Raw genomic sequence first — 17,114 nt, forward strand, 5'->3', positions numbered from 1 at the left:
ATCATTTGAAAAGCTTGTGCCCATGTCTTTGACAATAGTAATTACGTAGGTCAATTATTATGATCACAAGCAGATTCTTAACGTGCGTCGCGCGAGATAATTTGTCTTTACTGCACAAGTCCCCAATATATAGGAACTGCAATTTTCTTTTTCGCCATTTTTTCCTATATATAGTCTTCAGCTAGAAGAATATCATGATCTTTAGGTAAAAATTAATTGAGTTTCGAAACTAGTTAAATATGATCATTAGCGAAAATAAAAGCGCATAAATATTGGCAAATTCCACGCGACCAAATGCATTGACTGAGAGTGAGAGAGGACCAACAGGGAAGGAGTAGTACTAGCATGGAACTAGTTCGATTTTTGGGCTAATTAACATCTGCATGGTATGAAAAGGCCAGGTGCTATTAAAGCATGGATGGATGCCCCCCGGCCCCCCTCCCCGACCCGGCCAACTTTATCACGCCACCAACAGGCAACATATGAAATAGTATTGTCACTGGAATCATGGATATATAACTTTTGCCATCCAAGGGCATTGAAAAATCATCACATAGTTCCAAATTCATGCTGCTGGAAATGATTTTCAACCTGCAAAGGGGGACCCAGATGCCTGGCTTGTATGCACACCTTGCGTGCAGCAGATGCAAGGTCTTGTCTACTCGGCTTCCATTTTCTTAATTATCGAGCTTAATTCATGTTTACGACATTATACATGATACTATATGCCCGCTTGCAACAAATGCAATACACCTGTACGTGTCTCTAACCAATTATCACCCTAAATTCTCACTTTAATTTCGACTAAATTGATCGACCAGGGACCAAGTTGTAGTAATTCAGTTCAACAGAAACTGAACCTATTAGATGCGGTCATGTGTCCCATAACAGTACATGAAGAATATATATCTCTCAGCCGTACTTTTGTGTCTTGTAAAAATCAGGCATCTATTTGTGGCAAACCATTTGGATGAGGTGCTTATTTTGTTGGTATCCCTAGATTAAGGTTAGCGGGTTTTTCTTTCTGTTCTTTCAATTCATTTTGATCAAATTTAGGGTGATATGTAATTCCAAGTATTTAGTTATAACTACAGTTTTTTTCTGCCAGAAATAAGAGTTATCATTTATTTTAAAATAAAAAAAAGGTGCTTATTTTGTTTGAATTGTCTTTTTCCTTAAATACTTTCGGGCCTATTTGTTTATTATGTCTTTACAATTGGGCTGAAACCCGCCCCGCCTTGCCCCATGATCTGGTTTTTCTTCTGCGAATTGCGATAGCTTCAAAACTCAAGAGGGTCGGAAATCAGACCAGGCATCGCTGAACTGACAGAATCTTCTTCTGCAAATTATGGCTGAAGTTTTCGTTTTCAGAAACATCTCCTCCTTTTCTCTCTCTGTTCTCTATGCCCTATTTCTAATTTCAAATCCCTCTTCCTCTCTCTCATTCACTCGAACCCTACCAAACAGCCCCAACTTCGATTCCGAAACTGCCCTCTTCGGCGACGCCTGGTTGATCAACGTCGACAACGGCCCGCCTTGCGTGGAACTCACGCGGCCATCAACCTCGAGCACCGGGCTTCTCATGCGGACAGAACCGTTCAAGTTCCTGGATGCAAAAAAGCCGACCTCTTTCTCTACGGAGTTCTCGTTCTCGATCTCCCCTGGTAAAAGTAGCGATGAGGGTAATGGGGACGGCATTGTTTTCATTTTCGTACCCGGAGAATCATGGTCAAAATGGTCGATGGTTGAAGGAGGCTCATTCGCGCTCTCCAAAGAAAACAGATTGACGGGCAATTTAGGTGACCAGCACGCCGATGACGTAGAAATCAGTTTGAACGACTTCGATTCCTCTTTGAACTTGGTGCTAAATAATGGAGACAAGTTCAAGTCTTGGATCGATTACGATGCGAGTTCGAAGAGACTGGAGGTTAGGCTGAGTAAATCCGGGGACGCGAGACCGTACAGTCCAATAATTTGGCGTGCGGTTGATTTGGCTGGAATGTTGGGGGACGAGGACGTGCGCGTGGGCATAGCTTCGCGGAACGGGAACTCGTCGCAGAGCGCGAGCGTATATTCGTGGAGCTTTAGGGTGCGAAAGTATCCGTATTCGATGCACTCGTTTCCGGTGGATCCGCAAGGATATGTAGTAAAGGAGGAGGAGGAGGAGCGCGGCGAGCGGGTGAGGAAGGTGAAGAGGAGTGGTTGTGTGCTGACAATGATGAGAGGGTTGATTTTGGCAACGGTGTTCGGGGCGTTGGTGACTTTTGGGGCTCTGTTTTTGTGGGGGATGCTTGTAAGTAGGCGCGAGGCTGGCTGTCCTGTCTACGCTGCCGATTTCGGGTACAAGAAGGTCGATGTAGTTGTTGAGGAAAATAGTGATGGGTTGAAGAAGAACGGGGATGAAACTAATGCATGAGGGACTACGGGCATTGCTGTGTGATTGTGTATTTTTGTTGTTATGGAATTGTAGCTTGTGTTACCCTCTCTGCATGCTAGGTTACTTGGATGCAGCGAAGATATATCGCTGTTATAAATCGTTTGTAACATTTATAGCTTTGATGATTAGATTGTCTAGCATATCAAATTCTAAATCCGCATCTTTGTTTCTCCAAACTGCAGAATCCGTTTACCCTTCACCCTTGATTCATCACCATCACCCAATTACCAGCTTTATAGAAAAGAAATGGGAGAAAAAAAATTCTTCCCTCTTCTTTGGGCTGCGGTATTTGCTCTGATGAGGAGCAGAATCCTTCAATAAGCAGCCTTTGCTTTACCCGAAACATATATAGATGTGAAAAATAAATGGAGAATACGAACTGGAAGCGTAATGTGTCGCAAAACAAAATATGCTTCAGACGGGACGATGCATGCAAACTGGTATCCACTCTACACATCGCAAGCTTCTTTCCCAAAACTGAACCGGGGGGGCCTTTTAGATAAGCAACAGGTGTTGGTGCTATTGCCAACTTGGTTTCATTTATTCAAAAGGATCCTTGGGACACTTCCCTGCATTCAAACATTTTGGACACTCAGAGATATGTCTGGGTTGTATTATTCTGTGTAATCACCAGTACTCAATCTCAGTTCCCAATGAAAAACATACTGGGACTGGGAGGGACATCTTTCCCTCAGTGTTTCACGGGTCATATTTTTCTGCTAGTGAAATCTCTCTGACCCAATTAATTAACAACTCATACACGGTCATTTCTTTGATATGCAATTTTTACCACAGTAAGATCGCTCTCTCTCTCTCTCTCTCTCTCTCCACAATTTTTTTAAAAAAAAAACTATAGGATAGCGCCATATTTCAGGTTGCCAATCCACATTTTAGGAAAACAAGGCTTGCTGGTTCTCATATTACAGCTGGTTTACACAATAATTCTCCAACTGGTTACTGCTATATATCACACTGAAGGGATTCATTCCCTGCTTAAATTTGTCTTAAAAGATACCATTTAAACACCAACAGCATAATCTTACTCACTCGGGAAAATCAGAATGGTGCAGAAAAAATCCAAGCCATACTGGTCACTAATGTTAATGAAAGATAAAAAATAAAAATAAAAAAATTATCGTGAACATATGATACAAGTCTGCTTGTTTAAGAGATATCAGTTTCTCAACTTTCAGAAAATAATTTATAGCCCATTTGAATTAGACAAATTAGACAATCAATAGAAACTCTGTTTTCATAAAAAAATGAACATCTTTGTCACTTCAATAGTAACCTAATGGTGAAAATTTGCTCTTGTCATACTTAAACATAACAAATCCAAACCATCACTAAAGAAATACAAAATTCTACCTAGAGTGGTATCATCCAGATACCAATTTCACCACGATGAAGATGAAGTTTAGCAATATGAGAGGAACTCTTAGGTACTGGGTTGCATAAATAAGACCGATAAGCTGCCCCTTAAATGATTTTGTCTTGCCCCCTGAGAATTCTGAGAAGCTCCATCCTCTAGGTGCCAGGAAGCGGTCCTCATTTAATATTGCCAATGCATTAGCAAGTAGTAGGCAACCCTCCAATAGTGTCCACAAACCCATTTTCCTGCATGATAAAGAATTTTACATCCAAAACCTTAGGTTGTATTTGGATGTTGAACTGAGTTGAGTTGAGATGAAAGTTGAAAATTGAATAAAATATTATTAGAATATTATTTTTTAATATTATTATTATTTTGAGATTTGAAAAAATTGAATTGTTTATTATATTTTGTGTTGAAATTTGAGAAAATTGTAATGATTAGATAAAATGAGTTGAGATGGATTTGGAATCCAAACTGGCCCTAATGCACTTCAATTTGAAGGTAGTCGTCACCCCACCCTCCCTACCTATTGTGTATATAAAACTGCTAGAGAAGACCGTGTCAAAATATCATCTCCGCATCTCTAGGACAGAAATGGCAGAAGGAAACAAATGCCAATTAACTGTCGACTTTGATAACGCAATCTTTATTTTTGATAGGTTAACGACACAAATCTTTATAAGTAATATACGTGGATGATTTCCAAGTACCATAGTGCAACTTTAACCAAAAGCTATTGGGACATTTCAGTCTGGACTACGGAGGCTGGACACAGCAGCCAAATCTTCGGTTGAAGTGAGATGAGATTATTAGAATCATGTGTTGACGTCATGCTCAAATCACTAATAAAGCACGTTTCTTCGGTTTTCATGGAAGGGGTCACAAGCAAGTTTGGTCATTTAAGTTTTTAACCCGTAAGGGAGAGTAGTGGGTCAATTATCTAAGCTTCATGCAGTGACAAAGACGACATTTTTCTGGGGTTTCAAAATGACCGACAGAAATATCCATGTTTATAAACACAATGTTCACATACATGACTTTATTTGCCTGAACCATGCCTCGAGTAATTCAAGGGAACTCTTAAATCAAAACCGAACACATGATGTCTTGAATCTACAGCTTATGGGCTGCACCCAGACTGGTGTTCGCCATGACATTATCAGATAAATAATCCATATGATTAAAGGTTAAAAGGCTTAAAAAATGGAACTCTTTCCGATTAAGTATAAGACCTACAGTATTGTGCCTCAAAAGCAGATCCTTGATGAAAATGGGTATCAACCTTCCTTATCCGTATTAAAATCACATCCGAATCGCTCCCACACAGAAAAGAGAGCCGAAATAAATCAACGGAAAGTAAGAGCGTCCAATTCAACTAACTATATAATAGCAACAGTATTTGACGAATAACCCAATTGTGAGGGACGCAAATGTGAGCAAGAACTGCACAAGATATCCAAATCGAAAGCCCAAAGGACATTGTGGAAACGATGCAAATGTCCGTAAATCTAAGAAATTTATGAATCTGGATTAATAGATAAATCCGGGATTTGTAGGGTTAGCAAAAAATTACCTTTTCCCGCTAACCTGACTGCGGAACCTGATCTTCGGAAAGTCTTGGTAATGGGAATGGATCGAAGGCGGAGTCTGGAGCCCGAGGCTGCACCGAAACAAGAGAGGAGTGGAAGAAACGTGCCTGGTCCCGTTATGTACGCAACGAAAATTTTGGAAGGCCGCCCTTGCTTACTGTGGTAAAAGTAGAACTATATTGAAACTATATTGAAATAGTACTGCGAGTCTGTACTAATAAAGTGTTCAACTAGATGGAAAAAAAAAAACGGGTCACCGGGCCCGGGTCAGAAGAAACTTATTAAAATAGAAAACTGGGCCTGGTTTCCAAATATAAGTTTCCCAAGAACGATTTGGGCTTATGAGTTCGGCCCAATACCTATCTATACTTGAGCTCATAGACCCAAAATGTTTCTCGTCCTCTATTTCAGGTCCAAAAAGTGATACCCCTTCCGACGGTCTAAATATGAGGACCCGAATAATCGCAACTTTCACCACAATAGGGTTTTAGGCTGTTGGTAGTTGTCTCTACCTGGTTTGTACTATCTGAAGCGAGCGCCTCCTAATCACATAGAAATGGTGAAGGGACGCCAAGGAGAGCGAGTTAGGTCTGCAATCCTTTCCTTTCCTTTCCCGTTGTCTCTCTTAAATCCCTAGTTTCAAACCTTTTCTTTTGTTAACTTTACGCTAATAGATTTTTGCTGGTTTTTATTTTTTTGATCCTGTATTTGTTCTCAGGCTCTACGTCAGAGGAACAGTCCTCGGCTACAAGAGGTAATCGGACTTCATTTTGTCCTATATAATACGCCGATCGAATCTTTTTCTTTTTTGGGAATAATTTTTTTTAGCTCTCCTAGGTTCTGTTTGGCTGCTGAGATAAAACAATAGGAAATGAGTATTACTAGGGTCTTAGCTCGGATGTTTGTTTCCTGTGTTCCCAAATCCCAAAACCTTTAGGATATTCTATTGTTGTTGCCGTGTTAGGTAGATCAGAGTTGCTTTCTTTTTGTGTACTAGTATGTGCATTTGGTTTCCCGCATCTGTTTGGATGCCGAGGATTATAGGAAAAAAGAACATTGTTTTTTCTGGATTGAGGTGTTTTTTTTTTTTTATTAGTTCCTGAGGCACTAATAGTGAAATTGGAGGACTTAAGATTGTTCCTATAGTTTTATTATTTTCACATGTTGTTTATCGGCTAGAAAGTCTAAGGTCTGAGGTTCCTTCTTTCTTTTGGTTTTGTGTATAAACTTTTGACGGGGATGATGGATCAGGTCCAAGTCGAACCAGTACCCGAACACTTCATTGATACAGATTGAGGGGGTGAACACCAAGGAGGAGGTTTCATGGTATGCAGGCAAGCGTATGGCTTATATCTACAAGGCCAAGGTGAAGAAGAATGGAACTCACTATCGCTGCATATGGGGTAAGGTGGCTAGGCCTCATGGTAACAGCGGCATTGTTCGAGCTAAGTTCAAGTCGAATCTCCCTCCGAAATCCATGGTATGGTATAGATGTTATTTTGATGTTTGTAGAATGGTTTTCTGTGAAAGTCACCCATTTTTTTCTTTGTTCTTTTGCAGGGAGCTAGAGTTAGGGTTTTCATGTACCCCAGCAATATATAAGGTACTTATTAATACTTATGAATGCTTTTTCTTCATTTATCTGCATTTTATTCTCTGTTTTGTTTTGTCCTTGGTGTTTCTTTTTCAATTTTGGTTATATGTTTTTTAGATAATAAGAGATCTTGTTTTTGTTTATTTACGTACTGCCCTGACTGACTTACAAATTATTATAAGTGAACTTACTGTTGATCTTCTTGTGGTCATCTTTTGTAAATGCTGAATGTAAGCATAATTGACAATTAATTGGTTTGTTAGCTGGTATATCTCACTCTGGTCCTTGATCGCATCTCCTTTTTCCTCTGGCAGCTCTTAGGTTTTGTAGGTGCTGGATTGGGTTGGTGCTGAATAGTTATTCAGTTGCTTCTTTTTATGAGTTAAGTATGTCATATGTTTTGGAGCGGAATCATTAGATTGGTGCAAGGAATATTTTGGGTCTCTACTTATCAAAACATTGTTTGTCTCTACTAATTTCATTGAGAAGTTTCCACCTGTTTGTTTCTTGATTTGAGTATATGGGTGATCGAGATCTTATAGAATGGATACTGAGCAATGTTAGTTAAAGGCATTTGTTAGCTTTTTTATTTCGGCAGAAATTTTTTCCACCATGCTTATGTGATTGTTCTTTTCACATCAAGGTACTTAATTAAATATAATTTCTTTTTGAGTATAAGTAGCTTCATTATTCAAAAAGGAATGATGTGCTACTATATGCTTGTTCTCTTTGGATTTAAAAAAGTTGAATTGTTTATTATATTTTGTGTGAGAGTTTGAGAAAGTTGTAATAATTATATGTAATGAGATGAGATTAGATAGTTTGGTTTTGTGTAACCAAACCAGCCCCAAGTGTTCTGAATGGAGAAGGCAAAAGTTGAGTGTCGTGGTAGGAGAGAAGCTAATCAAAGGCCGCATACTTGGCCAACAAAAGTCAGGAATATGGTAGGAAAAAAGGGAAGCTGAAAAAGTTGGAAGAGGAAGCAAAAAGGGCGTGGGAAAGGGGAGAGGTTGGATTGGTGGAGAAAAGGAAAAAAAAAAAAAAAAATTCTTTTATGAAGTGTGCTATTGTAGTTCGCTTTGGGCTGAAACGGATTCTGTTCTTTAATTCCGGTAACTCTTGCCGTGAATGTAAGTAGTCTACGGACACGTAGTCAACCTATTATTAAAAAATAGTAATTATGTAAAGGGAAATGCTTTTCTCATCGATCGAATTTTTTTAAAATTTTCTTTACTTAGTGATTAAGTGTGTATTTAAATAATATGTGATTTTTTTATTTTTAAAAAATATCTAAATAGTTTTAAAAGATAGTGAAAGTAAAAGTTTTAAAAAAAAAGAAAAAAAAAAAAAGGAAGAGATTTTAACCGATCGGGGACGTAGCAACGTCCTTAAGTAAAACTCCCAATAGCACGTCTTCTTTTAATTGAATAGGAGTATCAAGCCATTTATAGTCTAAAATTCTTAATAACTTTCCTTTTGGTTGTGTTCCGGTCTTACAAAAATAAAACGATCCACATATTCTATTATTTGCCGGTCATATTTGGATATTGAAATAAAATGAGAAGAAAAATCTGTGAATAATGGTAAAATAATTTGTGAATAATAGTAAAATGATTTAAATTAAAATATTTTATGAGATTTTAAAAAATGAAAGAGAAAAAGTTTCATAAAAAGATTATGAAATTAAAATATTATTATAATATAATTTTTATTTTGAGATTTGAAAAAAAAATTAGTTTTTATATTTTGTTTGAAAGTTTGGAAAAATAGTAATGATTTCGCAATGGTTAAATGAAAAAATTGAAAAATTGAAAGTAAAAAATATTTGTGTTTTAGTAGTGTTTGGATGCTGAGATAAAATGGGTTAAAATCATTTCAACAACCAAACATGACCTTAAAAAAAATGTAGTGTTAAAAGATCTCATCTATACCTTTGTGCGCATTATGCGCTATTCAAAACAATAAACCATAAAAGAAATGTTTTAAGTATTTTAGATTAATACTCTTTTATAATATGATAAAAAAATTACCAGACTCGTATTCTTTTATAAGTCCAAGTCTTCTTGATTTTTCCGTTTTGTTTTTGTTTCTTAGTTAGCTTCCCACGAGTTATCATGCAACTTAGAGCATTAGTATTGGTCTATGTATATGTATATGCAAAGTTATATTTGCATAATATGGCCCTAAAATCCGCCACATTGACTTATGCATATTCAAATATTTAGCTACTTATGAATAGTGTTTATCTAAATTTAGATAACTACTATTCACCCTACAAATCATATTTTAATAATTATTTATCTCTCCTCCCACTCTCTCTCACACAATCCTTTCATTTTCTCCCTCCTTCAACAACAAAACAAACATTCACTTGCACATTTATTTTATTATTATAATATATTATATATTTTTTTTCATTTTAGTATATTTTTAATATATTATTATTAAAAAATTATATTTTTTATTATTACATTTGTATCATTAATGTCAAATGTATGTAGTGGATATTAATTGTAAAATATATAAAAAAAATTAATTTTAGCAAAAAAGTAATAATTATTATTTTGTTTCAAATATGCATAAACCAATGTGGAAATTTTGCTTGAATGGTAAAGTGGATATGTAAAAGAGGTAATTTTGCATATGCATAAATCAATGCTAATGATCTTAGTTGACACATGTTTTTTCAGTCCTAAATTAAACGACCAACTTCGTAGGTTCTTAGTAGAGTGTTGTAATTCTCGTTCGTGTTTATTGATGAAAATATGTAAAAATAACGGGTAAAATAAAATGAGAGACGAACTAGGAATTCTTTTTTTATATCTCATCTTTTTTCGAGTATTACTATTTATAAGTCTCACATTCTATACATCTATTTAAAAATATGTTATTTTATTTTTTTATCTTATTTTACTTATAAATATATTTAGAATATTTTTATTATATGAGTAAAAAAATAAAATAATATATTTTTAAATAAATGTTCAAGATGTGAGTGAGATTTATATTTAGAATTTTTCTTTCTTTTTTACTGTTGTGTTCTCCAATACACGGCATCTAAAATAAATGTTTTAGGTGTATCATTACTCTAAAATAAAATGAGAGACGAACTAGGAATTTTTTTTTATTCCTCATCTTTTTACGAGCACTGTTATTTATAAGTTTCACATCCTGCACATTTATTTAAAAATATATCATTTTATTTTTTTTATCTTATTTTACTTACAAACATATTTAGAATATTTTTATTATATTAATAAAATAATAAAATAATATATTTTTAAATAAATATGCGAGAGATTCTTTCTTTTTTACTGTTGTGTTATCCAATACACGGCATCTAAGCCATGGAGTAGATTATAAAGATAGCGGGCACTAGGCAGTCGCACAAATGTATGGAACCCAGACGGTGCCACGTAGGCACTAGACGATCAAAATCCTCGATGTCAAAATACTGGACCGATGTTAGGATCCGAATAATAGAATTGGGCGTATAACAACCGAGCTGGGACTTTGGCCTCCCACTGGCCACTGGCCCTGACCGTTGGCTGAACTCTCTCTCTCTCTCTCTCGCGCTCCTATTCTCCCACCCCCACTCATCTTAAATGGCACGACAGATTGCAGTTGTAACTGCTCCGGCAAGCCTTGTATTTTTCAAAGGTATGCTCACTCGCTCATGTCTGTCTGTCTCCCTCCCTCCCTCTGTCTTAGATGCCTAGTTAACCCTAATTGAAAAAAGAAAAAGAAAAAGAAAAAAACTCGTACCTCCTCTGATCGGCTGATTTTCAGGTGGAGCAAAACGTTTGGGTAGGGCTCAGCTATTATCCGATGCTCCTCTGACTCTGAAAGTATCAGGGACGAAGCTATTGTTTTCGGTAAGCTGTAGAAGCAAGGGGTTTGGATTTGAAAGTTCGGAGGGATCAAGGGGCTTCGAAGTTGTTGCCATGGAATCCGACGGTCAAGCTGACCCGTTATCTGATACTCTGCCAGATCATAATAGTAAGGTTGGACTTTTCTGCGCATTTCCAATTAATTGTTTTAAGTATATAGTTTTCAACGGGTACGAATAGAGGTATCAAATGCCACAGATTCGCACATTCCCCCCCTCCCCCTATGGCTACTGATTGGTGGCATTTGGACCTCCCTTTGCCTTCCTTAACTCTTTTAAGCAAATATCCGTTAATTACGAGGCTATTTTTATATTTTATATTTATAATTTTTTTTATAAAATATAAGAATATTTTTTTATAAGATATGAGATATATTTTTTTATAGAATATGAAATATGTATGAAATGATAAATAATAACTGATGAAAATATTTTTTTCGTTAATTACGGCCTTAGTAATAAAATACATAGTTTCTTCCTTCCTTTTAAGTCAACGAGATCGTGTCCCGTAATGGGTATTTGGTCATGGACCACGACACAATGTTATTTGCTATTTTGTTCCCCTTTTTTTCCCTTAAAAAATTCATATTGGAGATATTATTTTTGGGGGGTGCGGGTGTTTTTAGATAATGTGACAGACAAGACGAGTAAAAATAATAAAAAAAAAGGCCCTCATGTATTGCATGCACGAAATGGGACAAAAATTGGAATAAATTTGAGATGGACCTGTTGATTCCCCCCATTTGCAATTTTAGATAATAAGATGATATGTTTTTAGATAAAAATTAAAAATTGAATAAAATATTATTAAAATATTATTTTTAATATTATTATTATTTTGATATTTGAAAAAATTAAATTATTTATTATATTTTGTTTAAGAATTTAAAAAAATTATAATAATAAAATAAGATAAGATGAAATAGACCTATTTTCTAATTATATTTCTAATGGCGTCATCCTTATATAAGTTTATTTTTTTTGGTTGGGAGAGGAGTATTTTTTGAGAATTCAAAGACTTGTACAAGGAATGTTAAAAGTTTTTTTTTATTTTTTAAAAAAAGAGATAAAATGAGAAATGTTAATTGCAGTCGAGAGTGTGTAAGTTAATCATTTTAAAAAAAATAAATAAATATAGATCTTACATAAATAGAAAATTAATTTTTTAATAATAAATTTTATTTTTTTTTAAAGTAACTCTACAATATTTATATATATATATATAGTATTAAGAGAGAGAATACAGGGAAGTCTACTCAAACGGTCAAACCACCATTTCCTTATCAAAATATGGATCCCCTAGCGTTTCAATTCGTTCTAGAAAAATTGATACTGGGTATTACTCAAAAAATTACAGCTTGCTTGTACTCTTCAGCGGTGTACACCTCTCTATAACGTTATAATTTAATTAATTTTCTATTTGATAAATAAAAGAAGTGTAAAACAAAACAATAAAAAATACAAGTATAAAGTGAGAAAAACAAAAGAAAATGCTAGTCCTGTCGAGAAAATCTACCGAGAACTTTCTCATTGATTGTAATTTTTCTATTTACTTAATAATTAAAAAATATTTTAAATAAGTTTGTGATTTTTCTTAAATATTTAAAGAGATTTAAAAAATCTTTGTTAAAAAAAAAACAAAAAATAAATTATACGTTCGGTAACTACTGTGTCTGTGTGTGTTTTATCAGTGAGAAAACAAATACTGGCACAAAACTAAAGCCGCCCCAAATTCCGTGGCATTAATGAAATGAGATGCGCGTTTATGGTATACACATCCCCTGTTACTGCCTTAAAACTGTGTGTCAAATTGTCAATCGCATTCGTTCTCTCTTCCCCCTGTTTGCAGAGGCCGGCACATTACTCGTCGATCGTCCTCAAAACTCGACCCCCAATCCTTAAATTCCAGCCAGGTCCGCCTCTCTTTCTCTATCCCTCCCCCCTCCTCTCTCGCTATGTCTGAGAAATGAAATGAAAATCTTTTCTCCTTCAGATCCATGGAAGTTTATCCAGTCGTCTGCAATATCTTCTCCAGTCTCTCTTCTTTATTGAGTTTACCAATGCCCAGATCTCCACACGCACAAACCCCAACAGATCTGTATCCATGTTCTCGTCTTAGTACAAACCAACTCACCTGAATATTTTCTATCCCTCTGTCTCTTCCCTCTATTTGGTTGTTGAGAGAATCTCATCTCATCTCAGCCGTCAGATCAAGACACGACTCCGAAAATGAAGAGTTCAAGCCGATTGTTCACGATCGGGCTCGTGGCCTCCTGGTACTCCTCCAACATTGGGGTCCTTTTGCTCAACAAGTACTTGCTCAGTAACTACGGCTTCAAGTACCCGATCTTCCTCACCATGTGCCACATGACCGCTTGCTCTCTGCTCAGCTACGTCGCCATCGCCTGGATGAAGATTGTCCCCATGCAGACCATTCGGTCCCGAGTCCAGTTCTTCAAGATCTCCGCGCTCAGCCTCGTCTTTTGCGTGTCGGTCGTCTTCGGCAACGTCTCTCTCCGCTTCTTGCCTGTCTCCTTCAACCAGGCTATCGGGGCCACGACGCCGTTTTTCACCGCGGTTTTTGCCTACCTCATGACCTTGAAGAGGGAGGCTTGGCTTACCTATGTGACCCTCGTTCCGGTTGTCACTGGGGTCATCATCGCAAGCGGGGTATGTACTATTTTTTGTTTCGTAATTTATTGGGAACTAATTTGAATTTTGGCTATGGGTTTTAGTTTTGCAATTGAATGTGCACTACTTTCTTTGCAATTGGGTCCATATCATTTGGAGTTACTGCACTGCAAAAATGTGGAGATGGGTCATGAGCGAATTGATCAATTTTATTGGGAATTACTTTGAGTTGTGGTTATGGGTTTTGCTTTAATATCTTCTTGTTCAGTTTTATTGGGATTTACTGCGAATTGTGCGGATGGGTTTGAAGGATTGGTATAAAACAATGTTTTTCGGCTGGAAGATCCAGGATAATTTACCTCTGAAACCTTAAGAATTTTTACCTTTTTCCATCTGAGCCTAGTTTATATGCCGTAGTTGAGGTTTGTACTTGTTTGGTACAATGGGGTTGATTTATGAACCTTAGAAATCTTTTGTTTTTCTTTTCGAGGTTTATATTTGGTTGTTTCAACTATTGATAGTGTTTGGATTAGTGACAGGGATACTGCTTCTAGCATTAAATAATCTTTAATTTTTCGATTTACTGTTGTCTCTATTCATGGTTGTCTTCTAATCTTGCCATCATTTCATATGGGCACAGGGTGAACCAAGTTTCCATCTGTTTGGGTTCATATTTTGTGTTGCAGCTACAGCTGCGAGGGCACTCAAATCAGTGCTACAAGGGATTTTGCTGTCTTCTGAAGGGTAAGGAACCGTGTTACTCTTGTTGAGAGTGATGTTGATGGCAGTTCTTGGTCCTGTATTTCGATTATTTTAAAACTAAAAAATGTACTAAGAGGCACGTGATATTATTCTAGGGAGAAGCTGAATTCTATGAACCTTCTTCTTTACATGGCTCCAATAGCTGTTGTCTTTCTGCTACCTGCAACACTTATTATGGAAGAAAATGTGGTTGGCATCACCCTGGCTCTCGCCAGAGATGATTTTAAGATCATCTGGTATCTACTATTCAACTCGGCACTGGCATATTTTGTGAACCTGACCAATTTTTTGGTCACCAAACACACCAGTGCTCTTACTCTCCAGGTATGGATTCATGAAATATACTAATTTCTAATTGTAGTTCCACATGATTGATGGTTTCTGTTAGTTATATTTTTACCTTTAGAAGAATAACTGCTCAGGAGGAATGATCTTTACTTTGCCAATGACCAAAATTTAGCAGCTCCATTTCCAATAAGATTTATGTTTTATTTGTGTGCCTTGAATATTCCCAAAACCCATGCGTGATATCTTGGAAATTTGGTGAAAATTCTCCAATGCATTTATATTCTCTTGCTGCTAGTTATGGTGGTTATGGAAAGAGTGAATAGGTAAAGATAAACAGTTTTCTCTTCATGTTGGTGCCCCCCCGTTAACTTGATCGTAGCCATTTTGTTAGCATCATGCTTGGACTTTCAAAAGATTATGGTAAAAATAGGGATGATGAAACGGATGAGTGGGTTGAGAGCATGGTGACTGGTGAGAGAATCATCTACGATGGTTTTGATAATGGATGATGGAATTCATTACATTAAAACTGTTTGAGGGGGAGCGGTTTGGTTTAAATTGAAGAAAGCACTCTAGGAAGGATGGTCAAAGGTATGTAGGTAGAAGATGTGTGGCAGAAGCTCCATGTAGCAATTCTAGGTGAGGGGGACAATTGTTTAATTGATGTTGTAGGTCTCTCTTTGCAATCATATGTTGCGTCCATCTACTGATTTGTATATTTTTGGCTATTTTTAACTACTGAATCTTTTTTCTTTTCTCCATTTAAATCATTTGGAAGTTCAAGCTTTGTAAAGCAAAAAGTTGTTGGTTCTTTCAGGTATTAGGAAATGCAAAAGGGGCAGTGGCTGTGGTGGTTTCAATTTTAATTTTTAGAAATCCTGTCTCGGTTACTGGAATGCTCGGTTACGCACTCACAGTCTCCGGAGTTATACTCTACAGTGAAGCCAAGAAACGAAGCAAATGACATCATTATGGGAGTGAATTAAGTGGATTTTTCTATAATTCAATTTTCTAAAGCAAGTACAGCATTGACGCAAATGGAGGGGAAGTTTTGGCCATCATGGTTGGTGCCTTGGTTCTTCCCTCTAATTCTTTCCTCCCTTTGCCCGGAAGCCTCAGAGATTGGCTTCCACTTGTATCAGCAACAATTCAGGATTAGCCTTAAAGTAGAAAAAAGTTCAATAAGCGAGCGACTTATATGCCTCTATTATTACCGTCTCAAGGGTTTTGGAGGAATGTCTTTCTTTCTTTCTTTCTGGAAATGTTTTCTCGATCTTTCAGGAAGGGTTTGTAGAATTTGGTCTCAACACAGTCAGTCTGTTATTAACATTCCACATATTGATTAATTAATGAAAAGCATTCATAATCTTTCCATTCCCGCGTGCAAGGATATAGAAACTGCTGAAAAAATTGCATTCATAGTCGAATCTATGGAAAAAGTGGTGGCCATTGGCCGAGTTCAAATGGAAATGCTTCCCGGTTCAACCTCTTGATCCGAGTGTTTAAACCAAAATGGAATTTTAGACTATTAGGTCCATCATGCCCATTTGCTGTGGGAAAAAAAGCTCTTCATGCAAATAGTAGAGCAGAGAACCTTGGGATATTTTCCTCCAATATGCAGGAACAGGAAGATAATTTATTATTATTCTGTTTAAATAATCTGAGTGTTAGACTGCCTGCCTGCCTGGTGCGTACCTCTAGTCCATGGATTTGCCGACAGTTGTAACTTCTACCACACCCATATTTCAGCTCTCCAGGCACAGCTTACCTCCTTATATTTTATCCATTCCATTAAGATCATCTATAATTTCAAAACAATCCCTATAAATTTAAATGTTTATTATAGAGATCATTTTTCTTCCATAAAATGAACTCCTAAAATAAAAGATAAGAGACAATAAGATAACAATCTGGATTCGGCTAGATTCGCCGACACAACATACCATTATTATTATTATTTATTTATTTATTAATTATACTCATCACGTGAAAGTCATTTTCACCAAAAACGAACAAAAGAAGAAACAATAAAGAAGGAACTCATGGGCATATTGGCGCAATGTTTTCCGTCAAAAAGTCTACAAAAGATGGCAACTTGCCAGACGGCGGTGAACTTCAACATGCATGCTTCCCTCAAAGTGAAAGGATATCTAAATAAATGACAAATAATAATATTAAACAATAACACAAAAAAAAAGTGTACGAAACCGGAATGCATCCTATTATTTTCACAGCACTAAATAACATCAATAATAGCATCTATTTCAAATTCTAATTTATCTTATCTCATCTAATCATTATAATTTTTTAAAATTTTTACATAAAATAAAATAAATAATTTAATTTTTTTTTAAATTCTAAAATAAAAATAATATTTTATTTAATTTTTATAATTTTAATCTCAACTTGTGATCTCATCTCTTTATAAAAACAAATGACAGCTCTAAAGTCATGGTTTCCAGTCTAGTCACTCTCATTTTCGGACTGGACTTAGATCTCCGATTTAACGGTTATTACTCTTTGAGTAGACAGAAATCCAGAAATACGGT

At 36.2% G+C, this 17,114-nt stretch overlaps 4 protein-coding genes across 7 annotated transcripts; 3 read left to right on the forward strand and 1 right to left on the reverse strand.

The window, feature by feature from the left end:
• Window positions 1–1,041: 1,041 nt before the first annotated feature.
• On the forward strand, window positions 1,042–2,584 carry LOC108983360 (lectin-like protein At1g53070). The gene has a single exon (XM_018954964.2). It carries the CDS (start codon window positions 1,349–1,351, stop codon window positions 2,414–2,416), a length of 1,068 nt encoding a protein of 355 aa, XP_018810509.2. The 5' UTR covers window positions 1,042–1,348; the 3' UTR covers window positions 2,417–2,584.
• A 1,050-nt stretch (window positions 2,585–3,634) lies between these two features.
• LOC109019865 (immediate early response 3-interacting protein 1-like) lies at window positions 3,635–10,849 on the reverse strand. 2 transcript variants are annotated; one of them, XM_035683169.1, is made up of 3 exons: window positions 10,761–10,849; window positions 5,386–5,558; window positions 3,635–4,084 (listed from the first exon to the last, which is right to left on the reverse strand). In XM_035683169.1, exon 3 carries the CDS (start codon window positions 4,048–4,050, stop codon window positions 3,817–3,819), a length of 234 nt encoding a protein of 77 aa, XP_035539062.1. In that variant the 5' UTR covers window positions 4,051–4,084; window positions 5,386–5,558; window positions 10,761–10,849; the 3' UTR covers window positions 3,635–3,816. The 2 variants fall into 2 exon arrangements, with proteins under 2 accessions (XP_035539062.1, XP_018857782.1); XM_019002237.2 differs by having other exon boundaries at window positions 3,635–4,054; window positions 10,761–10,840.
• LOC109019864 (60S ribosomal protein L35a-1-like) lies at window positions 5,843–7,597 on the forward strand. The gene is made up of 5 exons (XM_019002236.2): window positions 5,843–5,989; window positions 6,120–6,155; window positions 6,653–6,881; window positions 6,962–7,004; window positions 7,310–7,597. Exons 1-4 carry the CDS (start codon window positions 5,958–5,960, stop codon window positions 7,001–7,003), a joined length of 339 nt encoding a protein of 112 aa, XP_018857781.1. The 5' UTR covers window positions 5,843–5,957; the 3' UTR covers window position 7,004; window positions 7,310–7,597.
• LOC109019861 (probable sugar phosphate/phosphate translocator At3g11320) lies at window positions 10,397–15,939 on the forward strand. Of its 3 annotated transcripts, XM_019002235.2 has the most exons (6): window positions 10,397–10,655; window positions 10,785–10,999; window positions 13,087–13,554; window positions 14,156–14,259; window positions 14,373–14,601; window positions 15,383–15,939. In XM_019002235.2, the coding sequence occupies exons 1-6, from the start codon at window positions 10,601–10,603 to the stop codon at window positions 15,527–15,529; spliced, it is 1,218 nt and encodes a 405-aa protein (XP_018857780.1). In that variant the 5' UTR covers window positions 10,397–10,600; the 3' UTR covers window positions 15,530–15,939. The 3 variants fall into 3 exon arrangements, with proteins under 3 accessions (XP_018857780.1, XP_035539061.1, XP_035539060.1); XM_035683168.1 differs by lacking the exons at window positions 10,397–10,655; window positions 10,785–10,999 and adding an exon at window positions 12,575–12,797 and having other exon boundaries at window positions 15,383–15,819; XM_035683167.1 differs by lacking the exons at window positions 10,397–10,655; window positions 10,785–10,999 and adding an exon at window positions 12,576–12,797 and having other exon boundaries at window positions 12,878–13,554; window positions 15,383–15,819.
• The last annotated feature ends 1,175 nt before the right edge of the window (window positions 15,940–17,114 follow it).

This window comes from Juglans regia, chromosome 12 (assembly GCF_001411555.2).
Source record: "Juglans regia cultivar Chandler chromosome 12, Walnut 2.0, whole genome shotgun sequence".
Lineage (NCBI taxonomy): Eukaryota > Viridiplantae > Streptophyta > Magnoliopsida > Fagales > Juglandaceae > Juglans > Juglans regia.